Genomic DNA, 26,203 nt, shown 5'->3' with positions numbered 1-26,203 from the left:
AAGCATTAAACATGATTTTATTATGATTCTGATACAATATATTTTATTGCACTTCTGCAATGAAATTTCTATATATGATTGAAACAATATATTAAGTACAAACTGAAGCCAAGCACAGCAAAGGGACCAGATATATATATAACATCTAAAATATAGTTTCCAAATTCATAGAATGCTAAAAATCCTTGCAACAACAACATTCATAAAATACCAACACCATATTTCATGGCAATCTTCATAAAAGAACGAAATAAAGTATGGGGGAGGGGGGGGGGGGGGGTTGTGAAAGGGCAGGAGATAAAGGCCAGGTTGTAAATACCCACCAAATTTATACAAATTCATTATAATCAATAGTTAGAAACAGCTCATTTCACAAGTAACAGGAACATCAAGGACTGTTACTTCTTATTAACAAATTATTATACTGTTCACAAAAATTGCAATATATTCTCAAGTATACATAATTACATATGAAATTAAAAGAAGGGACTATATATAAACAAAGTAAATAAAGTAATCTCAAATTACACTGAAAAAAGAATACAAAAGTACGTCCATAGTAGTATTTAAATGCAAATAAGTTACAACAGATAACATGATTCAAATTATGTATCACTGCCATTTTTATAATTTGAACTTAACCTGTGGCAGCAACGGGTTAGCTCAAATTGTTTGTTTTCAGCATACTGACTTGGGTGGAAATCAATCAACACCTTGAAATACGTCATTTCTTTAATATACTATGCCTTCCACACGACATAGTATCAATTTAACTGTTTGATATTTGCAGATTTTCTTATGTTACTTATTTGCATCAGTTGAACTAAATAAAGCAGTCGATCTTATTTCACCAGTGACCCACCCATTCGAATTTCATAACTACTTCAAAATATTTTCTCAAAATTTTTTCCACAAATCCTGATAAGCTATCTTTTACATTAACATTTAATACTACTTTTGGCAAAATGTTTTTATCTGCCCACGTATACGGCCTCTTTACACAACTCAATGTGTATCTAATATAACCACTTGCAACAACAGATATGATTTTCCTTGGCTTACAAGGCATGCAAGGTGAGAAATACTGATTACTAAAACGCTGTTAGCACTTCATGATGGTTGCAAGGGTAAGTGGAATGACTTATAGCGGGATGGCAGTAAGATCCAAGAGTTTAGTGTGGAATATGCACCTCAGCTGATGCTCCAAAACTTATTACTCAAGGTATTAATACTATTGATGTTATAATTATTATTAAGGTTATTGTTATGATTCACACTTGAAGTAGTTAACCGAATAAGCAACTGGTGTTATATCTCAACCGCACATAACCATACGAACAAATTCTTCATAATTAATATTTCCTTGAGAATCTTCCTGACCAGCAAGTAGTTGCTCAACTTCTTCGTCTGTCAGTTTTTCACCTGTAAAATAGTACGATTGTCTCAGTATAATTTCACAAACAGTAAGTGAACATATCACTACTAAAAAATCTGAAGAGAAGCTGAAGTCAACAGAAAGTTTCAAGTAATCTTCAACTTAACGGAAGTATTACTTGTCTCCACAGCAGCACATAAACCTCAAATTTTTATGGGCAATTCACATGCAGTGGTGGTAGTGTATTACATACACATTAAGAAGACGCACAGCAAGAAGGTTGATGTGATTAGTTTGGTCTACAGAATCTGACACTGACGTACTGATCAAGTTCTGGTCATTACCAACCATCTTTAGATGTCAAGCAACCTTTTCGTGCAACTGTCTACAAAAGCAGAAGTGAAACAAAATTAATGGTCACTTAATGTCATATGTAATTGAGTAATTAATTTATTGACATTTTAAGTGTAGCCTGCTAACTAACATTGGCAGTGCCCCAACAAGAGTCAATAACAGCTTACATCAGATTTCCATCAGTAACTATTTACACGCACCAGCCACCTTACCATGCAATATCTCATTAAGGGATCATTAATTTTGTTTTTGTAAGCAGATGCATGAAAGGGTTGCTTGTCAGCTAAAGTTGGTTGGTAACGACGAAAAATTGGCCAACACCAGTCAGTGTCAGTTTCTACAGATTCAGCTAACCCCATTAACCTCCTCCTATGCATCTTCTTAGTGTGTGTGTGTGTGTGTGTGTGTGTGTGTGTGTGTGTGTGTGTGTGTGTGTGTGTGTATTAATATACCACCACATTTGAATTGCACACACAAATTTATTTGAAGTTGGTGTGCTGCTGTCGAGAGAGAGAGAGAGAGAGAGAGAGAGAGAGAGAGAGAGAGAGAGAGAGAGAGAGAGAGAAACAAAACATAAGAGACTCTCCTGAAGCTAAACACAATGTTAAGTATTTACACAAGAAACAACTTTACATTAACAGTATGTTGTACTGTTAGCATACCTAAAGTTGACAATAAATGACGCAATTCAGCTGATGAAATATATCCATTCCCATCTTTATCAAAATGCCTCAACCCTTCGATGAAATCATCTGCAGTGTCTGAAGTGCGGTTCTTTGAAATAGCTTGGTAAATTGGCAGAAATACCTCAAAACTTATTCTTTCATCTGCAAAAGAAAAACAAAAGTGATGTAAAGTATATGAAACCTGTAAATGACTGCAAAGTTTATGAACAGCAGTTTCACATCCAGCAAATAAAATGTTGGCTAGTCTTCTCAAATGTCATCAGATTCGCATACAAAAATAATTTCCTACTCAGGAGATCCTAGGAAACAGAACATGAGTTATTCAGTTGGAATTCTATGAATATCACCACAGGAAGCATTATTTTCTACAATCAGCAACGATGGAAAAAATATTTAATCTTACTGTAATATATTCTCTGTTTTAAGTTCTACTATCAGAAAAGTAAAATATCACAAAGCAAACAAAGGTATCACTGTTGCTATCAACTACAACAGTAAAATTAATATGCACACCTCCCTGAAAGACCTACACTATCATACAGCAGTAACTACATTTTACACAGAGGACGTTTGCATCATTACATGAAGTGCGATACAAGGTGACAAAACCAAAAGCTGCACCAATATAACAACACTGCAGATCTGTGAAGAAACTTGTCTTATTTTACACTGCTGTTTGAATTTTACTGTGATGCATCAGAGCTTCTGGCAACAAGAAAGCCACACACTGTCTTATATGAAGTCACTTATCCATGAAATGAATACTAAGTTTCAATTACAATGCTACAATTTGTGTTTGGTGTATTTGCAACTCGTTATGACCTGGCCTCAAGATAGAGTTAGTTAGAATGTGTCTGAAAGTTGGTTACACATCAGTGAAAGTTGAAAAATCATTGTTCTTGCATTGAAGTCTAACTGCAACAAGATGTACCCGATTTTAAACTTTAGATTTAATCCACTGTAACTGTTACGCGCAACTTTTATGGTGCTGTGATTTTGACATTAGGAAGGTAATTTTTTACTAAACTCAAGAATTCCAATAAAAATGAAGGTCAAATTTTTTGAAATGCAGGTCTTTTGCTAACACAAGTAATACGGCTTATGACCTACACGGGTTTTCAGTGAACCCCATGAATCTGTCTAAGAACTAGCGTTGGAAATGTAATGCATGAACAACACAAAGCTGACAACTTTCCAATCTATGAAAAAATCATACTCCTTTAAGGCAGATGCCAGTTTCAACACGATTTCTGTCCAAGTAGTAACTAAGCAGCAACTCACTTACAGAATGCAATATACTTCGGCACTTTTCCTTTAAGATGGGAGCCTCTGCAAACTGAGTTGATCCTGGGCTTACAATTTTAAAATAATCTGATTCATACTGGGGCTATACGGTTTTTCATATACATGCAGTATTATTGGTAAAATACTGCAAGCTATCAGTGGGGAAAAAACCAGACCAACTGATTGATGAACATTACTTCCCTCCCCTTATATATATATATATATATATATATATATATATATATATATATATATATATATATATATATATATATATATATAATTATCCTCACTTTAATAATACAATAACGAAATTCCATGTCAAGTAGTGGAGTACAGGTTTCTACATCTACATCCATACTTCGCAAGCCACCTGATGGTGTGTGGCGGAGGGTACCCTTAGTACCTCTATTGGCTCTCCCTTCTATTCCAGTCTCCTATTGTTCGTGGAAAGAAAGATTGTCGGTATGCCTCTGTGTGGGCTCTAATCTCTCTGATTTTATCCTCATGGCCTCTTCTCGAGATATATGTAGGAGGGAGCAATATACTGCTTGACTCCTCGGTGAAAATATGTTCTCGAAACTTCAACAAAAGCCCGTACCAAGCTACTGAGCGTCTCTCTTGCAGAGTCTTCCACTGGAATTTATCTATCATCTCCGTAACACTTTCACGATCACTAAATGATCCTGTAACAAAGCGCACTGCTCTCCGTTGGATCTTTTCTATCTCATCTATCAACCCTATCTGGTACGGATCCCACACCGGTGAGCAGTATTCAAGCAGTGGGCGAACAAGTGTACTGTAACCTACTTCCTTTGTTTTCAGACTGCATTTCCTTAGGATTCTTCATAGAATCACAGTCTGGCATTCCATTTTAAATCACTCCTAATGCCTACTCCCACATAAATTATGGAATTAACTGCTTCCAGTTGCTGACCTGCTATATTGTAGCTAAATGATAAAGGATCTTTCTTTCTATGTATTCGCAGCACATTACACTTGTCTACATTGAGATTTAATTGCCATTCCCTGCGCCATGCGTCAATTTGTTGCAGATCCTCCTGCACTTCAGTACAATTTTCCAATGTTACAACCTCTCGATATACTACAGCATCATCCACAAAAAGCATAGCAATGGTCCTACGACACTCCCCTGCGGCACACCTGTAATCTCTTACTTCAGAAGACTTCTCTCCATCGAGAATGACATACTGTGTTCTGTTATCTAGGAACACACTAATCCAATCACACAATTGGTTTGATAGTCCATATGCTCTTACTTTGTTCATTAAACGACTGTGGGGAACTGTATCAAATGCCTTACGGAAGTCAAGAAACACGGCATCTACCTGGAAACCTGTGTCTATGGCCCTCTGAGTCTCGTGGACGAATAGCACGAGTTGGGTTTCACACGATCGTCTTTTTCGAAACCCATTCTGATTCTTACAGCAACATTTTGCAATTAGTTTTGCTGTGCAGAAACTGACAACTGCTGTTTTAACCTGTACAGAGTAAATGGTAATTGACAACTTTAGAATGATGCTTGTGAAAGCTAAACCAACTTCTATGAAAAATAAGCACACTGACAGTAGAAATAAACACTAAGTTTTTTTAAGAAACAGTTAAAAAGAATTCTATCGAATCAAATGTAGTGTTGTATGCAAAAACCAAGCCAAAACAGAAATTCTAAGTAAATTTAGCGACACTGATCATATTACTTCCCCTGAAAATTAAAAGAACAATAACAAAATCATTGCACAACATTATAAATATTAACAAGTAGGCTTATGTCAACGTATATTTCCAGTTAAGTGTTTTAAATAGAAGATAGAAACAATGGAATGTGTATTTATGGTGTAACATAAATCTCTTTAATAACTGTGAAATATCTTTTTATATTTTAATGTCAGGTGGATTCGTTGTAATTTCTTGAAATTACCACTACTTCACTGGCAATTAATTTTGGTCGTCGGGGCGTTATCTCAAGGCAATAACAAGAAACCTAACCAGACAAGTACAAGTTGAACTCTCACTCTGGGGGTTGTTTTATTATTATTATTCTTTTCTTTCTTTTCTCAGACGTTATGTCTGGTCAAAAATGGAAAGTGACGAGGACCTTGATCAAGCGTGACTTCCTTTTAACTGTATGGTATATGTTACATTGCATTTAGGAACTTTCGGGTGATTGAACATGTATCAATAATTACGGATTTCTGTAGTTGTATATATAAGTTTGGATGTAGCTGCATTGCATTGATGTACTGGTGGATATTGTGTGGTATGACTCCTGTAGTTGATAGTATAATTGGTATAATGTCAACTTTATCCTGATGCCCCATGTCCTTGACTTCCTCAGCCAGTTGGATGTATTTTTCAATTTTTTCTCCTGTTTTCTTTTGTATATTTGTTGTATTGGGTATGGATATTCGATTAGTTGTGTTAATTTCTTCTTTTTATTGGTGAGTATGTCAGGTTTGTTATGTGGTGTTGTTTTATCTGTCATAATGGTTCTGTTCCAGTATAATTTGTATTCATCATTCTCCAGTACATTTTGTGGTGCATACTTGTACGTGGGAATGTGTTGTTTTATTAGTTTATGTTGTATGGCAAGTTTTTGATGTATTATTTTTGCTACATTGTCATATCTTCTGGGGTATTCTGTATTTGCTAGTATTGTACATCCGCTTGTGATGTGATCTACTGTTTCTATTTGTTGTTTGCAAAGTCTGCATTTATCTGTTGTGGTACTGGGATCTGTAATAATATGCTTGCTGTAATATCTGGTGTTTATTGTTTGATCCTGTATTGCAATCACGAATCCTTCCATCTCACTGTATATATTGCCTTTTCTTAGCCATGTGTTGGATGCGTCTTGATCGATGTGTGGCTGTGTTAGATGATACGGGTGCTTGCCATGTAGTGTTTTCTTTTTCCAATTTACTTTCTTCGTATCTGTTGATGTTATGTGATCTAAAGGGTTGTAGAAGTGGTTATGAAATTGCAGTGGTGTAGCCGATGTATTTATATGAGTGATTGCTTTGTGTATTTTGCTAGTTTCTGCTCGTTCTATAAAGAATTTTCTTAAATTGTCTACCTGTCCATAATGTAGGTTTTTTATGTCAATAAATCCCCTTCCTCCTTCCTTTCTGCTTAATGTAAATCTTTCGGTTGCTGAATGTATGTGATGTATTCTATATTTGTGGCATTGTGATCGTGTAAGTGTATTGAGTGCTTCTAGGTCTGTGTTACTCCATTTCACTACTCCGAATGAGTAGGTCAATATTGGTATAGCATAAGTATTTATAGCTTTTGTCTTGTTTCTTGCTGTCAATTTGTTTTCAGTATTTTTGTTAGTCTTCGTCTATATTTTTCTTTTAGTTCTTCTTTAATATTTGTGTTATCTACTCCTACTTTTTGTCTGTATCCTAGATATTTATAGGCATCTGTTTTTTCCATCACTTTTATGCAGTCGCTGTGGTCATCCAATATGTAATCTTCTTGTTTAGTGTGTTTTCCCTTGACTATGCTATTTTTCTTACATTTGTCTGTTCCAAAAGCCATATTTATATCATTGCTGAATACTTCTGTTATCTTTAGTAATTGGTTGAGTTTTTGAGTGTGATTTTGTGTTGGTATGTTCCGGTAATATTGTATCCATAATTTGTATGATTTATCATGTTGGATAGTGGGTTCAGAGCAAGGCAGAACCAGAAAGGACTTAACGAGTCTCCTTGGTATATTCCACGCTTAATCTGTATTGGCTGTGATGTGATATTATTTGAATTTGTTTGGATATTAAGTGTGGTTTTCCAATTTTTCATTACTATGTTTAGGAACTGTATCAATTTAGGATCTACTTTGTATATTTCCAATATTTGTAGTAACCATGAGTGGGGTACACTATCAAAAGCTGTTTGGTAATCAATGTATGCGTAGTGTAGCGAGCTTTGTTTAGTTTTAGCTTGATATGTCATCTCTGCATCTATTATCAGTTGCTCTTTACATCCCCGTGCTCCTTTGCAACAGCCTTTTTGTTCTTCATTTATAATTTTGTTCTGTGTTGTATGTGTCATTAATTTCTGTGTAATGACTGAAGTTAATATTTTGTATATTGTTGGTAGGCATGTTATGGGGCGATATTTAGCTGGGTTTGCTCTGTCTGCTTGATCTTTAGGTTTCAGATAAGTTATTCCATGTGTAAGTGTATCAGGGAATGTGTATGGGTCTGCAATGTAACTGTTAAATAATTTAGTTAGATGTGAATGTGTTGAGGTGAACTTCTTTAGCCAGAAATTTGCTATTTTATCTTTTCCAGGGGCTTTCCAATTGAGAGTAGAATTAATTGCTCGGGTGACTTCATGTTGGAAAATTATCACTTCAGGCATTTGTGGTATTATCTTGAATGTATCTGTTTCTGCTTGTATCCACCGTGCATGCCTGTTATGTTGTACCGGGTTTGACCATATGTTGCTCCAGAAGTGTTCCATGTCTGTTATGCTTGGTGGATTGTCTATTTTAATGTGTGTGTTATCTATTGTCTGGTAAAATTTCTTTTGGTTTGAGTTGAATGTTTGGTTTTTTTTCCTTCTATTTTCACTTTTTTGTATCTTCTAAGTCGTTTGGCCAATGCTTGTAATTTCTGCTTCCTTTCATCTAATTGCTCCATCACTTCTCGTTGTGAGATTTTACCTAACCTTTTTCGTTTTTGTCTGATATTTCATTTCTTATAAATTGTGTTAGCTGTCTGATGTCTTTTCTCAGTTTTTCTATTCTGATCCGTAGCCTGTGTTGCCATGCTGGTTTTGTGGGTTTCTTCTGTGTGTTGGTTGGTTCTGATCTCTGCCCAGTGTGTATATTTAGTGTAGTGAGTGCTCCTATATAAACCAGTAGTTGTAACTCTTCCATAGTTGTGTTTTCATTTATTTTGTTGTGTATGATTGTGTTGATAGTTTTTATTGTTGTTTCGACTTGTGGGTTATTTGACGGTCTATGCAAGAATGGTCTAATGTCTGTATTTGTGTCTTTGTATTCTATATATTTCAGCTGAAATTTTTCTTCTGTATCTAACATGTGTGTCACTTCGTGTTCTATTTGTGCTTGTTCTGGTGGCTGTCTTAAGATTTCGTTTTCCTCTGATTGTTTAATTGATGCGTGTTTGTCTTTCTTTGTTTGCTCTGGGATGTTTGAGTCCATTACTGTATTTCCTTCTTCTTCTTCTTCTTCTGATTGCACATTATTTTGTTCCAGTATTTGTTGTACTTGTTGTTTGATGTTTTCTAATTCTGACTGGGGTATCCTGTTATTTTTGATTATTACACGGATCTGATCAGCTAGTCGTTGTTCTGTTAAAAATTTTAATTCTGGGTATCTGGTAATAAATGTTGTGTATACTTGTGATCTGTATCCAGTTGTGTTGGTTCCTAGGTTTGTTGCTTGGTAATAACAGAACATGAGGTGTAGATTAACTTGATCTGACCATCTCATCCTCTGTCTTTGATTTCCTTCTAGGGTGGTTGCAGGAAGCATATCCTGCAAAACACCTCTATTTGGATTTGAATCTTTTCCAGTTGGCTAGCAGTGTCATTACCATTGTGGGCGGGCATAGGGTTCAAGTGTCGTCCCCGACCATGACTGCGCTTGTCCGAGGCTTCTTTAGTTCTGTCCTGAACCAACTAATCACACTAAAAGGGGGGTTAGCCCTATTAGTGGTTTGTTCTTTTCATCGCCTTTTACGACTGGCAGAACATACCGGAGGCCTATTCTTTTCCCGGGCTTCCACGGGGTTATTATTATTATTATTATTATTATTATTTCATGTGGCTCAGTAGCCTGGTGCATGTCTATTGGACATCACTTTGGCCCTTACCTACCACAGCTATTCAAACCATGTGTCTTTTCTGGAGACTCCTCACATAGCTGAGTTAAGGCTATGTTAAAACAGATTAAAAATCTGTTGTTCAACCAACATTTGATCCCCCGATCTGTTTCCACGCAAGTGCTTTATTAAACTGCCTATTGGCTTCTGTCTCTGGTTTTTCGGCTGATGTCTAATGATTTTACAGACTTTTGCCAGCACGAGTGCTTGGCATTGTCAAAGCTTCACCCTCCATTGCCGATGGTGAACAATTCACCACCAGCAATGGAGGGTGAAGCTTTGAAAATGCCAACCACTTGTGCTGGTGAAACAGCAGTAAAATCATTAGATGAACATCGGCCGAAGAACCCAAGACAGAAGCCAATAGGCAGTTTGTCAACAAGTGGCCGCAAAAGCCTTAACAATTTTGTAAGTGCTTTATTCCTAGACCACCAGGCCCAACATGTATGTAAATAGGTTTTGACTATAGTGACTTAGATGCTTAACTTTTTTTACACTGCCAAGGGATGACAGACCTTAGCACCTGATAAATTTGAACTTTATATCTCAACCCATTCCTGAGAAAGAGGGATCTTGGCAGGCAGACAAAGTGATCTTATAAGCGTTATGTTTTTTATTGACAGATACAGAAGCCTAAAAATTAAATTTAGGCTTCTGTTTGTCAGTATGTAATGATCCACATAGAAGAGCGGAAAGAAAATGAAACATCCAATGGTGCAATATTTTGCATTGTGTTGCATGTTTTCAAAAAATAATGGAAATACATTCCTGCCAAATGATAATATACAATGTTACAACAGTCATGTGAAATATAAGCAAGTAATTCATTTTTTATGTCTTGTTTGATAACTTTGAAGGAGAGAAATTGAGTTAATTGACAATGAACTAAACTGTGTTTCAGACAAACAGCCTGAGAATGAATTTTTCCTGTACATTTGGTACAGCTGGGAAGCAACGACAGAGAGAGAGAGAGAGAGAGAGAGAGAGAGAGAGAGAGAGAGAGAGAGAGAGAACTTCTACATAAGTGTCACACGCTGTGTACCAAGTAATTTCACAATCTTACACAGCACTGCACTGTTGTTTGCCACACAAAAACTACAGTATTTCAAAATGGTAAATATATCAGACACTTTACATAAAACAAACCAGTCATAAATGCTTTCTACAGTGGGACAGCTGCAAACTGGCAGTAAAATCCCACAATAACATTTGTACAATACTAAAAATAAGTGAACAGTTCCACCCTTTCATTATACTGTTCCACTGATTGTGCTTTATATAATTTTTTACCTCCTGAAGCAAACTAGGTAAGTACACACACAGTTTTCCCCACTAACTGCAAAACCAATTCACTATCATGCAGCTGTGCCTCAATAATTCACACCCAGTTACACTCCTGATTATTGTTTTTTACAGCTGCATTGCCAGAAAGGTTCATACTGTGGTACAAAGAGAAATTTGTCACTATCAGATCAATTCGAATGCTTAAGTGCTGCTGAGCTGTCCACTGATTAACATTTCTGCAAAGTGTCAGCAGCTTAGGAAAATATGCATCTTTTTGTATTAAAAATATCATTTGGCTTTCAGGTGCACTTCTTTGACACTATGTGGCTCATTTATTCAAACATTTTTGGCTTTATGAGGTACCATAAACATTGTACCAACAAAGAAAAATTTGAGACTGTCACCAGGATTGTACCCTGGGGTCTTCTATACAAGCTACTGATGCTAACCTCTCGACCATTACACAATCTATCTGTGGCTGACAACAACAAATGGTCTAGCAGAATTAAACATGCAAATTCTGTTACACTAAGATTGTCTTCAGGATCTCAACCATAACCCACAGCTTCTCTAAAGCTTTCCTGATCAATGAAATACATGACTTTTTCCGATACATACATCATGTTTGACAACAGTGTTCCTTATTCTGACAGATGACTGAAGTTTTATCCAAGAAAATGTAATAAGAGACTCAGTCCTACATAATTATGAAACTAGAGAACTCCAATGAATCATTAAAATTAAGTTTCATCTCCAAAGAATCTACAGTGCTTATGCAAATCTTTCAGATAATTTTTGGAACCTGTAATTCTAAATATGTGACAATTACCTGGCTTATGTTGCTGGGTGAATTTCTTGACGTCTGATTCTGTTGGATTCTGTCCCAAAGCACGCAGAACATCACCTATCTGAGTCACGTGGATTTTGCCATCACCACGGGAGTCAAACAGCTGGAATGCCTCTTGAAATTCTGTAAAATTACACAAAATATAAACTGATAAATATGACACAGAGAAGCACTGAGGAAAAGTTTTACACATACACTTCCCTACTGCATCAGTGTCAAGGTTTATGTTTGTTCTGCTGTCATTTGCTAGTTCGGGAAATATCAGTAGCACCAGTAATAAATTTTGGTGACATTTCTTAAAGTAACAATACAAACTTTTCCATTTACAAACAGTTACTGGCAAGACAGCAATGCTTTGTCTAGAGTCTAGACAGTATTAAGATCTAGGTTTTGTCTCACTTTTCTGTCAAACTAGAAGGTAAGCTCCCTACCTAAGTCTGATTGTACACTTGTCCTAAAACAAAAAATTAACTGATAGAAGGTGGCATACTGTGAGCTGAATGCCACAAGCAAAACACAGTATAGGCCCTCCATCATAGAGGATGAAACCTTGCATCAATGGACCTTCAGTGAATGATCAAGGTAAATTTGTACCAACTGTGGCCAGCAGTGAGATGTGTGCCATGTCCAAACATATTTTTAATTCCTCACAAGGGAACCTCCCCATCGCAACCCCTTCAGATTTAGTTATAAGTTGGCACAGTGGATAGGCCTTGAAAAACTGAACACAGATCAATCGAGAAAACAGGAAGAAGTTGTGTGCAACTATGAAAAAATAAGCAAAATATACAAACTAAGTAGTCCATGGGCAACAAAGGCCACATCAAGGATAATGTGCGCTCAGGAGCGCCATGGTCCAATGGTTAGCGTGAGCAGCTGCGGAACGAGAGGTCCTTGGTTCAAGTCTTCCCTCCACAGAAAATTTTAAATTTTTATTTTCAGACAATTATCAGAGTTCAGGCACTCACACATAATCAACTTCGCTCCCCAAAATTCCAGGACATGTTCAGATTTGCTTGGACATATGCAGGATTTGACGGTCTACACACGGAAAAATTTGAAAATGTTAAAAACATATGTTTTGACAGAGCACAGAGAAAACTGTGCGACTGTGAAACTGTTGCATTCATTTGTTGCAGTTTATGTGACACACTCTTATGTTTTCATCACTTTTTTGGGAGTGATTATCACATCCACAAGAAAATATAAACCGGGCAAGGTAGAAGACTCTTTTTACCCATTCACCAAGTGTGCAAGTTAGGTGGGTCGATAACATATTCCTGTCACGTGACGCACATGCCGTCACCAGTGTCGTATAGAATACATCAGACGTGTTTTCCTGGATCAAATGTTTCCGTTTCCCATTGGAGAGGCACGTCCTTGCGTCTACTAATTGCACAGTTTTGCGGTGCGGTCGCAAAACACATACACTAAACTTATTACGGTGAACAGAGACGTCAACGAACGAACGGACAGATCATAACTTTGCAAAAATAAAGTAAGTAAAGTTTTCGCTCGAGGGAAGACTCAAACCAAAGACCTCTCGCTCCACAGCTGCTCACGCTAACCACCGGACCACTGCGCTCCTGTGCTCACATCATTGATGTGAGCTATGTCGCCCATGGACTACTCTGTTTGTATATTTTGTTTATTTTTCCATAGTTCCACACAACTTCTTCCTGTTTTCTCGATTGATCTGTGTTCAGTTTTTCAAGGCCTATCCACTGTGCCAAATTATAACTAAATCTGAGGGGGGTGCGATGGGGAGGTTCCCTTGTCAGTAACATCTGATTACCATTCCTCAACATCAGCCATTTTTAAGGGAATGGAAACAGTCACACTGCATCCCCAGCAGGTGTCCTTGGCCACTGTGAATGTGTTTTCATAGCCCCTCCAGTATGACCTCGACAATGTCTAGTCTATGGAACACCATTTCTCAATTCAAAACTTGTAAGGTACTTGTGTGCATACAGGAAATAACCATGGACACTCAAACAACTGAAGATTTGGTGAAACAATATGATGAAGTTACAGCATTTTACCCATGCTACCCTAAAGGTAGTAACCTTTCAAAAATTTGATATATAGTCCAACTTCTGCAGAATCCCTTCCAAGGTCTTCTAAGCTGTCCAGAAGATTATGCTACAGATATGTCAGCAGCAAGATTGTTCATGATATTTGTATGATTATCACTAGACACTGTGCACACTCAACCAAAGCCAGTTAGGTATAAGGAGTCCCATTTGCCTTAGTAACAAGGGGAACTCCCCATTGCACCCTGGTAGATTTAGTGGTAAGAGGGCCCAGTGGACTGTCTGTAAAAAAACTGAACACAGAGAAAAATAGCATTGCGGTTAAGTGGTTATGGTGTTGGACTGCCAAGAGGGCGAGCCATATTCAAACCTCCCGATGCCAATCCTTTTTTTGTTATTCAAATTTGTGTGTGTGTGTGTGTGTGTGTGTGTGTGTGTGTGTGTGTGTGTGTCGTGGTGTAAAGTCCATTTGCAACAGCAAGGTGTAAGGTAGGGACCTATAATGATAGCTGATTCTGCACAACCACTATTAGCAGCAGAAAGGAAGTGGCTTTCGAATGGGAACCATAAACGTTTGATGACAGTGTGGCAGGTCAACCAAACCCTCCACCTGAAAACACGTCTGATGTGTCATACACAGGATTAAAGACAGTACGTGTGTCATATGAGAAGAGATTCCTGTCTACACACAGATTAAAGACAGTACGTGTGTCATATGAGAAGAGATTCCTGTCGACACACCTAACTTGTATGACTGGTAAGTGAAATATGCCACCTTGGCTGATATAGATGTTCATATGAATGTGATCACTCCCAAGGATATGTGAACATAACAGTGTCACATACACTGCAACAAATGAATGCACCAGTTTCACAATCACAAAGTTTCTCTGTGCTCTGTCAAAACATGTTTTTAACATTTTTGAAGTTGCATTCTGTTTTGGAAGTCTTGATTCTTGAATTCCTTTGTTGTACCATAGTTCACACTTGTTTATTTGTTGTTTTCACTTCTGTGAGATGTCTATGTTATATCTTGCCTGCTCTCAATAGTCATCACGTTTACTTGCGATGATAATATTCTTACCACATGACTCATTCTACAGCCAGTATATAGCGTGACAACTGCCACGACTACAGAAAGAGAACCAACATTTCAATTACCGGACAGACAGTTCATAATGCTGTGGAAAAAATTGGGCGAGGGAGTTTTGAACACAGCTCGCCCCCTTCTCCGTCCAACACAATGACCAATTACCTACGGCACAGATGCTGTTTCAGGCTGCTCTTTATTGCACTACTGCTTCTTGGACCATTCACTGTTTCTATTTTCCTTCTTTTCACAGTTCAGTACATCATCTTCCTGTTTTCATGTTTGATCTGTGTTCAGTTTTTGACAGGCTACCCATTGTGACATCTTACCACTAACTCTGAAGGAGGTGCGATGGGGAGTTCCCTTGTAAGCAACTATTATGGCAGTTTTCTCTCAAGCACTGCTCTGTCTGATAATTGTATGCAGGTTTTAAAATGGTCACCGGGGAGTCTTAACATTTCCAACTATGCAGTAGGATTGAAAGCATGAGAGCAATGTCGAAAAACAACTCCATACTAGTGCATTTACCCCAAGTTCAAGAGACAACGTTCCTGTGGAAAAATAGGCTCAACAGCTTGATCCCCCACTGGGATGTGGTCAAGTCCCATAAACAATGTGCACTGAAATCTCCATAGAGGAAAGGTACAATATGATAAGTGGTGAAGTTAGAGAGAGCATCTGTCTGCCGATTCATGGTGAGGCCACATCAAGGGGGCATATGTGTATGCTACAATGCACAGTCAATGTTTTAGCAACAGACTATAGTGAGGGGGAGGGACAAGGGGTGGTTTGTCCATTACTTACAATAGTTCAACTGGAATCTACAGCTCACCATTGCACCTCTTCCGTATATTCTTCAAATTCGTTAAATCTTCCTCTTTGAATTCATCCACTAACTAATTGCTATATAGTGGGTGTCCCTCCTAAGAGTTGCTACATGTATTTTCTGATGTTTTGGCGGATAATTGCAATTTAATTTTTGTACTGTGTACTGCAGTCAGCCCAAACAAATACTGTTCATCACACTTTTCATGCAATGCCCAGTGTCGACAGAAAGTTACGAAAAAAAATTATTTTTAAAGCAGAATTCCACATACCCATTTGATAGAGTGGTCCCTAATTAGTATAGTGTGATTATTTCATTAATATGTATTAACAAGGACATTAAAACCTTTAAAAATAACCAGTACTCCTGCACCGACTGAGCAGCGCAGCTGCATGACAGCAGTAGTCAGCACTGGCCAGAGTGGTGCTTCTCTGTTAATACACACTCACGAAATTAATCACACTAGACTAATTTGAGACAGTTCTATTGAGAGTGCATGTAAAATTTCACTAATTAAAAATGGTTTTGTTTGTAATGGGAAACAAACCAATACCTTCCATCAACATTAGGCATCACACAAAAGACATAATGAGCAGTGTGTTTGGGCTGACTAGCTACATACTGCAGAAACTGAACTGCAGTTATCTACCAGAACACCGCAGAAAATGTGATTATCACTTATGAGTAGCATCTCTTGTATTTTACTGATAAGCCAAAATATATGACTCACTGCTTAATACTGTGTGTCCACCTTTAGAGTGCAAAACAGTAGCAATTTTACATGGCAGAAGTCTTGACAGTTCTTTGTTAGGTTTCCAGAGATTTGTGGCACAAAATCTCTCTGTGAAAGTCTGAAGCTCAACACCATTCCAGACATGTCCCACAAAGTTCAAATCAGATGAATTTGGTGACTAAGACATCAAAACAAGTTCACTACCACACTCCACAAATCACTACACAATATTTCTTGCCTTTGGCGAAGACACTTTTCCTGCTAGGAGAGACAGCCATAGGGTAATGTATCAAATATGAAAGGACGAATGTTATCTTCAATAATGTTCATGTGAAACATCTATCACCGTGCCTTCGATTACTACCGCAGGTCCCATGGATGCCCACATGATTATCCTGCACAGCATAACACTGTCTCCATCGACGTGTGTCATTTGGAGAGAGATGGTTTTGAGAAGCCCTTCACCCGGATGATGGTGTACCCGGACAACTGTTATCTGGAGCAACAAGACTCCAGGACTGTCACCACAGATCACTGCCTATGCTGCTTTAGAGAGCAGGTAAGCCTCCAACCTCCATGTTATGTGATGTGTTGATGTCTATTTCACCTACTCATGGTTTCACTGACCTTCAACCACTTTCCGTAGATGCTCATGACACCAGCACACGAACAGTCAATTAGTTCCATTGTTTCCTATATTCTATTTTCCAGGTACCAGGCCATAATTTGCCCTACATTGCTGCTAGGATGATTTTCCATCTCTGATCTGGTTATAGACTTTCCTTACTTGACGTGCCTGCAGTAACACCATGTGGCATTTGATCTCACAGTGGCTCGTCAGTATTTATCCATTACACAAAAACTTTACTATATTTGGGTAAGTTTCATAGCTATTTGATGTTCACTCATAATTTGCTGTTAGTATTTTCCTAGTCTGATGGTGGTAGCTAACTATGCTATGTATTCCATTTTTAAGATGATTCAATAACTTTTAGTGTGTGTGCTTTGCCCTCAAGAGGCTTTTGCACAGGGCGGGGAGACACCTTCTCAAATCACCCATCCATCCTGTCATTAGTCAAAATGTCACTCAAAAATATCCACTTGTTACAATTAAGAGCACTTAATATTTTATTATTGCTCCCTGAAAGTACACCCATCCAGATGGAGTGTTTTTGCTTTTAGAATTGGATGAATGGGAGTTTCCAACAGACTCAATGGTATTATTGATCCCTTTACCTTTAACAGTAAGCCAGTAAGAGGAGGAATGAGTAGAAGTTCTCACTAGAACAAGAGACCTATTCATTTTATTATGGATGAAGAGGAGAAATATTACACTGACAACTATGAGGAATTTCAAATTAGAGATCATGGTATTCTAACAAGCAGCTAAGGAAATAAAGGTGAATCCAGACAGAACCATCGAAGGTTTCTCGGTCAATGTTTCGCCACAACAGCCATCCACCTTATCGACAAGCAACCCACTCTGAGGTTAATTTGTGCACTCCAAAGTGATTACAAAATTTAACACCTACAATAGAACCAGCAATACAAAACAAGTTATCATTAAATTCCTAAATATTATGAATAAAACTTTATGCAACCACAAATAAAGATATCCCTTACAACGTTTTAGAGCTACATCAACACTTCAAGTGCATGGCAGAGGGTATGTTCACTAAACCCATTATTAGGGATTTTCTCCAGTCCATTCATGAACAATGATTGTTTGAACACCTCTGTGTGTGCTGTAATTAATCTACTCTTATTCTCATGATCCCTATGTTAGTAACATAGGGATGTTTAGTAAATTCCTAGTCACCATTTAAAACCAATGCTTGAAACTTTGTCAGCAGACTTTCTTGGGATAGTTTCCATCTATCTTAAAGATGCCAGCATCTCAATGACTGTGGGTCAGACAAACTTGTGACCATTCATGCTGCCTTTCTCTGTATATAAAGGGCATGTAAAAATGAGCAGGGGGATAATTACAGAAACCAGTACCTGTATGTTAGAAGTATTGACCCTGGCTGTTGTGACACTTGTCTCACTACAACAAGGCGGTGAACGGTTGTCTCTCAAAATTCCTGAGGCTGTGATGTTAATCAGTTGCACATGTACAGCTAGATGTCATCGTCCGAGGTGAATCGTTTGCCCTCAGAGCCTTTTTAAGGGGACAAAAAATGGCATAATCACAGGGAGAGAGAGGTTCGGACTGTATGGAGGGAGGCCAAGAACCTCCTATCTGAATTTCTGCAGTAGTGCCGTGACTGCTGACCGTATGAGGCTTTGTATTGCCGTGGAGCGGAATGACCCCAAGGGTGAGATTGCCTGGTCATTTTTATTTGGTCACTTGTAGAGGGTGGTCAAGATTCGCAGGTAACACAGGGGCATTCACTGTTGTTCTGTGCTGCAGGAAGTGAATCAGAAAGAGGCCATCTTGGTTAAAGAAGAACGTCAGCATAACGATTCACCTCTGACGATGACATCCAGCTATACGTGCACAACTGGTGAACATTGCAGCCCTGGGAATTTTATGAGACAGCCATTCACTGCCTTGTGTCACAGTGGGGCAAGTGTCTCAACAGCCAAGGTCAATACTTCAAACATACAGGTACTGGTTTCTGTAATTACGCCTTCGGCTCCTTTCTTTTTGAATGCCCCTTATACATTCAATATCCCCTGCTAATCCTATTTGGTAGGAGACCCACACACTAGCAATATTCTAGGATGGGTCACACATGTGCTTTGTAAGCAATCCCCTTTGTAGATTGACTGCACTTCCCTAGAATTCTACTAATAAACCAAAGACTGCTACCTGATTTACCAACAACAGCCTATGTTATTGTTTGACTATTGTCTTACACCCAAATATTTGTGCAAGTTTATAGATTCGAACTGTGACTCACTAATATTATATTCATAGGGTACTAATTTCTTCATTTTGTGTTAAGATACAAATGAAAAATATCAAGATAGAGTAATTCCATTTGTACCATAGCCATACCACACAGTAACAGCATCTTCGTAAGGCCTTTATTATAGACAAATCTTTTCCACAGATTTCAATAGGTAGTCTAACAAAGGTGAACATTTATGTTTAATCAGGGTGTGTATAGGGACAAGGAAAAAATTCCCAGATTTTTCCCAGATTTCCTGGTTAAAAATACACTTTCCTATATGAAAACACACTTTTTTGTGTTAAGTGACAGAATATTTTCCCTCAGAACTGTAGAACTTATCAATCCTGGGAATGGATGTGCTTTTATACATAAGCGTACAATTTCCCAGCACTTCAGAAAACAAAACTCAGGGGAAAATCACGTTTAGGAAAGATCTTTGATGTGCAGCAACATGGACACTGCATATTTTCATATTACGAAAGTATAAATTCTAATTCCACCAAACACTGCATGGTACTTTCCAAAGCATTGAAATCAAGGTTGGGATGTGCTTTTTTTAAGCCCATCATAGCTCATGTCACACGTCTTGCCAGTTGATGACATCAGTTATTCAGAGCATAGGACACATGATGTAGTCAGCCAATAGCAAGATCACTGTTAAGTAGTGTGAACACAAAAACAAGAAAAGTAAATGGTTTAAATTAATATACATAGTGTTACAAAAAAGCAAAGCTTTCACATACAATATTGGTCTCTAAGGTTAATAAGCTGCAAGAAAAGCTAAGCTTTTCACATATAATGTTGACCATTTTTGCACATTTTACACTTTAAGATTTATCGCATACGTGCCAGTAAAATTTTTAACAATGACATAAATGTCTCTTCTTCTGGGCTCCAGAGCACCAATATCAAATGCCTATTATGCCTACTACAAGCAAAAAGCTTTATGTTAGGAAATAGTTTCACATTTCACTCATATGCTCCAGTTTCTCAAGCATGAGATTCAAAAGTAGTAGTAGGAAATTTTTAAATAAATTTGAAATTGTCATATTCTTCCATAATTTGTGTGATGTCCCCACTTCTCCTTCCTCATTGTAACAAACAATCCTGTTATCACTAATTCTGTAACTATTCCTGCCATTGCCGTAACTTATTCGCTGTTCTGTTCAGTTCAGTTCAGTTATCCTGCGATTATTCTCCGGTTAGGGAGTTTTTACATGTTTTTACAACGCATTGCTGCTTCCAGAATAGAACTTAAGCGGCTGCTAGCCGGGAACTGTACCACTGGACCCTAGTGGTGTAGCTATCTGGCAAAAAATTTGTCAAAATTTCATTTTCTTGGATATACCGAGAAGATAATGCATAATCTTTCTTACCTGTTATTCCTGTTAGTAGTTTATTTCCACTCTGGTAGTCTGAATCTATGGATTTCGCTAGTAATTATAACAACATTGATCATTCACAAACCCAATAAACACATACGCAAACAACGATTGGCGTTCACCCATTCGGCTTTACTCCACTCAGCTATAGCCCTGTCCTCTTTCGTCTGCAAGAAAGTTTATTTCTAGATGTGACGAGGATTCCCCTGATAGAGACGACATGTACACTATGCACGCATTCGGAAACCAGCTTATTATTTGTTCAGAAATCAACCGATGGTGTGTTCAAAAATGTTCGAAAATCAACAGGGATGCATTTCAAAATCATATGAATAATCTATAGACCAACATGCACCGGAGGCTAGGCGCTTTTTGAAACAATGTCTCCCCCCCTCAAGAGTATGAATATGGCACCCCCCCCCCCCTTATTGCTACCCATGTCAGATATCTCAGTTTGGGGGGGGCCCACCTCCAAGGTCTGGGTCTGCTGCGCATGTGTGAATCTGACAGCTTGGGTGTGCCAGTAAAATTCTTCCCGGTAGCATCTAGCTGCTTGCTGTGACTGCTTACACAACTAACAGCCACACTGCAATAGCCATAAGTGGGAGAAGGTACTACTCATACGCGACTCAACTGTGCATGCGCATCAGCCCACTCGTAAGTGCTAAAACAAATTATCATAAACAGTTGTGACGTCACACTCATCGGAGGCAATTTGTTGTTACGAAGCATTGCATAGTCTTCCTAAAGCCTTTGGCAAATTTTGCTGTAGGCAGACGCTTGTATGAGCACTGTGTTTTGTTGTTGTATATGGCAAATTTCCTTTGCAATTTCAGTTATTTTCGTTTTTTCTCTTGTTCATGTATTATTACCACAGTATTATATCCTCTGTTACAGTTTCAATTCTTACCAGTCAAAATTACAGAAAATTAACTGAAAACTAAAACAATGTAATTGAAAACTAAAACAATGAAAAATTCCTAGAATTCTAAACAATTTGCGAGTTCCTCGCAGTTTTCTTCCAGATGAAAAAATTCCCGGGTTTTTCCCTGATCTCTTGGGTCATATACACCCTGCTAATATAATTTTGAACTTTTCTATAAGAGAAAGGATGTGAGGAAGTTAAGCTTTGGTACACCATGACAACCCTGACTATTTTGACAAATTAAGCAGGGGTGTGACAAAATACGCCAAAAGCTGCTTAACCTGTGTACAAAGTCCAGAGTCAAAACCTGTGTAGTGTAGTTGCATGCATTTATTCTGCTGTTTGAAACAGATACTACACAGATTCTGATTCAGTATTTACAACATGTGAATTTCTTTAAAATAATGTACATGTCAAATGCTTCACATGCAGTGGTCACAAAAAATCTATTCCAACAGAATATTAGATAACTGTAACCTGACAGGTTTTACACAAACATGCTGGTGATTTGTCAAACTGTAAATCTGGAATTTCTCAAAAGACAGCTAATGTTAAAAAAAAAAAGCCAACCTACTTTAATATTAGTAGGCCCTAATCCACTGCCAAATTGCTCTCACATAGTAAATTCTATATTCCAAGAGAACAGATGGGAAAAAATTCAATCTGTACTCTCAAAGCATTACTCTTTTCCATTTCTGTACTGTACAAATGTATGACAAGGAACTTCGCAGAGTCGACAATGTTCTTTGGTTTGTGGTCCCAACATAATCTTAAATAGGACAGGGGGAGGCATATTGGAGAATAAATTATACATTGCATGCTACTTTAATGGGAATATTAGAAGGATGCTGTAACAAAGAGATTGAGAACTGTATACTACGCCTACCTGCACTCACAACTGAAATACGGAATTATTTTTTGGGATAATTCTCTCAGTCAGAAGCTCTTTAGACTACAAAATGGCATTGTAATAATGGAAGAAATGAAACAGAACAAAACCTGTAAACCATTATTTAAAAAGCTGGAAATTCTCCCACTTCCATGTATTTATGTGCATGAGAACTGTTTCGTGGAGAAAAAATGCAATGGGAAATCCAGCTCTTCCCAAAAAATGAAAATGTTCACTCCCATAACGCCATGCAAAAACTTTCACACAGAGCCAATAAAGACTAGCCTAAATAACGGCATGTCAAAATTTAACACTAGCAAAAGCAACACATTCTCCATAATGTGGACTACCAAGGAGGGGCATCTTTTGTGCCCACCACAAAATAAATACAATTCCACTATTTGTTGTTAATTTAATAAAATACTATTTAAATAGTACCATAATGGACCCAAAATTATCTTTTAGCACAATCTTTGCAATGCCAACACATTTTTTGAAATGTGTACACCAATGGGAAGGTTACTTTAGGATCCACACTATTTTTTTAAACAAACTTCTGAAACTCATTTACTTTTACTTGCAACACACTTTTTTTAAAGAGATCCACAGGCCTATATGGAAGATAGATCCTGCATGGGGAAACAGGAATGACATTTGTTGGGAAAATGTTTTATTCACTGCTAATGTTTTGGATTAAATTTTACTGAAAATGTGAACAATTACTGAATCTGGTAAAAAAAGGTTTACAAATATTTCCAAAATTTTAAAATATGAAGTATACAACTACATGATATATTTGAAAGATGGAGATCACCCTCCCCCAGTACTGTGACAAGTTACCCACCAAGGCATAATTGACTTGCTACTACTGTGACTTGCACAAGTTCCTACAGGAAGTACACAAAATATTTATCTTTGTCCCTTAGTGATTTCTATAAATGTTACTGTAATACAAATATCGCTTTACCTATACAGTATATGCAATCTCTCCACCTGTACAATATAATGGTCTGTATGTATAACTATATGCGCATTTAATGTAAAATTACAATGTAAATTAAATCAATATATTTTGTTATACCCTTACTTCCCCTAATCAGCATAGACCATTTGTGTAATATTTTATTACTAGGACCAATAAAGATCTATTAGATAAGGTCTTAAAGTGTAATTGCTCTGACAATTCATACAGGATGAAAATAACTTGAGCAAGGGGTAAACAAATGTTAAATTTTATTGTGTGTTTTATGACAAAATTTTATTACTGTGATGCTGTTTGTTAACATCAGCTGTTCTTTGTTTATGGTGAAATTTTACCACAATTTGACGTGTCTCCTGTACCTGAATCAAAGGATTTAGATTATGTACGTTGTGAGACAAACAAAACAATTCACAATGCATTTTTAGAATGTTAACATAGTACACAGAGAGGTAACTGCCCTTGGCAAATGGGCACAGTCATTATTGTCTATTAATTTATGTTACTGCCAATGAAGAAAGGTTAACAGATGTCCCTCCAGGCACTAAATATGTGCAGTACAGTGGTACATTATGAATCGTCTTGCACACAGGAACTTCATCAATAACTACATAATTAAGGAGTTAACCACAATCCAAATTACACTGTGTGTGGGGGGGGGGGGGGGGGTGAACTTACACAGGTTTTATTAGAAACTTGCCACCAACACATCATGTAGTCAAAAGAAATATATGCGCAAAAACAGCAAGAACTCATGGAGAGAGAAAAAAAATGCTGTATGGGTGGAAAGGGGAGGGGGGCAAAAATTCACTATACTGAGATTTTGATCACCTGGCCCACTGACAAAAGTATTCATTCTAGTTGAATGTGAGAAGGTTTTAGTCACTTCCAGTTCCCCATTTTATTCCAACCCACTACAAACAATTCTTCTAGCATACAGAAATAACTAATCTCTGATTCCACACAATGAAGTGAAGTGCCACAGGGAAATTATATCCTTAAGTGACAGCAGTAGCCAATAGCAATTAGAGATCTCACACACATTGTGGAACACCACATACAAATTAATATAGTGAAATAAATTACAGCGGATGTAGGCGAATATGCAATCACCTAGTAAATAAATTACATGAGAAACTAGCACCCGTAAAATATCAGGTTAAGTAGTTGGGATCATTTAACCAATTATTACTGTAACAAATCATGATTGTTCCCAAATCTACAGAATTACCACGATAAGGAGCGAGGTGTTGCTCGTTCAGATCCCCACTGTGTACAACAGTTTTAATACCTGCTCCAATTTAATTAACATTTGCGTTCTAACTTCATTCAAACAGAACAGTAGTAACAAACTTACTTACATTGAACTAGTGCAAACACAAAAATCGAAACAAACTTCTTAGTGCATCAAAACTGACATATTCGCATGAATTTCATACAGTATTAATTGCTCCTCTTCTGTATCTTTAAACTGTGCACGCATACAAAGACGAAACCTTAACAAAATCTCTGAAACGTTCACAGTTTGTATGGTGCGTATTCAGTGTATTTTCTCAAGTTTTTGTTTCGCTGACGTATGGTTTCTTACTTTGGGGGGGGGGGGGGGCGGGGGGGGCGTGGTTCTAATATACATTCTGATACATTCGGTGCCTTACACAAAGCACATCTCTAACACAACATTAGATCAAAGCTCGTTTAAGTTTATATGCTACACCATCCCAACTGCCATACGCCTACATACGACAATTAATGCTCGCACCAAAACAACAATACATTACGTACCCTCAACGGATGTCATTATCTTATTTGACACTTCGTAACCGTACATTTTGATGCAGTGTAACGCAGTGCACACGGAATATGAACAGAGCTCGAAGACAGTCTCAAACGTACTGATGCGAGGTACTTCTGCACATAATCCACAAAAAGCAAGCACACCGCAACCAGTTATTTAGCTTTCAAAGTACTGCCTAATAAGGAAAAGTTTGGCGCGGGGCGTGCCCAGAATGAATCATGATGTAAAAGTTGACCTCCTTTTACAATGCCTTTCAGCACTTACCGGCCAGCTGGTCCTCTGTATAAGAAACCTGCAAATATTAACAGAAGGATTTCAATTTCAGAACAACAACAGTAATTCAAAAATCTGAAATAATCGACTAATTAAAAGAATATCGAAATCTACCATTCCGCCTATCTCCTATCACAGCTTCTTTCAAGAATGGAATGTACCATAGATTATGACACCTGTAGAAGTGCAACTGCACCTTAGCGCCACTCTTTGGTTTAGACAGAGGTGTACCACAATAATGACGTCCAGGATGTAGGTCATTCATGAACAACCTATAACAATACGTTGGAATTAAACGTTCTTCACTTCGCAATTGGTAAGTATTTTTCTATTGTCATCCCAAGGGTTCTTTTTAATGGAAGAGTGCAACTGGTGTTACATATCTGTTTGACGCTCGCAAAGTTTTCAAATGTAATCACAACGGTATTCCGTAAAAATATAAAAATATAAATGTATCCAACATCGGTCACGATTTCGTTACTTAACTTAACGTAACCTATAAATGATGAAAAGTGCGTAGGATCCCGAAAGTTAATCCATAAGAAACGATACTAACATGAAACAAATGCTCAAAATTTTTGTCTAGTGTGAAACGTTATCGTTCTTTATTTTTGTTTTTCTTCTTTGAGGTAACGTACCTTTTAATTGATAAAAATGGAATATCTGTAATTTG

The 26,203-nt window shown here is 37.5% G+C and overlaps 1 protein-coding gene across 2 annotated transcripts; it reads right to left on the bottom strand.

The window, feature by feature from the left end:
- On the bottom strand, nt 1-25,773 carry LOC124721443 (myosin-2 essential light chain). 2 transcript variants are annotated; one of them, XM_047246424.1, is made up of 5 exons: nt 25,645-25,773; nt 25,522-25,549; nt 11,688-11,828; nt 2,392-2,556; nt 1-1,422 (listed from the first exon to the last, which is right to left on the bottom strand). In XM_047246424.1, the coding sequence occupies exons 1-5, from the start codon at nt 25,645-25,647 to the stop codon at nt 1,316-1,318; spliced, it is 444 nt and encodes a 147-aa protein (XP_047102380.1). In that variant the 5' UTR covers nt 25,648-25,773; the 3' UTR covers nt 1-1,315. The 2 variants fall into 2 exon arrangements, with proteins under 2 accessions (XP_047102380.1, XP_047102379.1); XM_047246423.1 differs by lacking the exons at nt 25,522-25,549; nt 25,645-25,773 and adding an exon at nt 25,245-25,402.
- Nucleotides 25,774-26,203: the final 430 nt, after the last annotated feature.

This window comes from Schistocerca piceifrons, chromosome X (genome assembly GCF_021461385.2).
Source record: "Schistocerca piceifrons isolate TAMUIC-IGC-003096 chromosome X, iqSchPice1.1, whole genome shotgun sequence".
NCBI lineage: Eukaryota > Metazoa > Arthropoda > Insecta > Orthoptera > Acrididae > Schistocerca > Schistocerca piceifrons.
The sequence above is the reverse complement of the archived record's forward strand: the minus strand, read 5'-3'. Positions and strand labels throughout refer to the sequence as shown.

What these genes read in the sequence shown, in the direction of transcription:
- LOC124721443 (XM_047246423.1), bottom strand. Translation starts at nt 25,290, where the DNA reads ATGTACGGTTACGAAGTGTCAAATAAGATAATGACATCCGTTGAGG. An exon ending in CACCCAGCAACATAAGCCAG is followed by an intron (nt 2,557 to 11,687) that starts GTAATTGTCACA and finishes TTTCTTTTGCAG; the next exon opens with ATGAAAGAATAAGTTTTGAG. An exon ending in TCATTTATTGTCAACTTTAG is followed by an intron (nt 1,423 to 2,391) that starts GTATGCTAACAG and finishes ACTATTTTACAG; the next exon opens with GTGAAAAACTGACAGACGAA.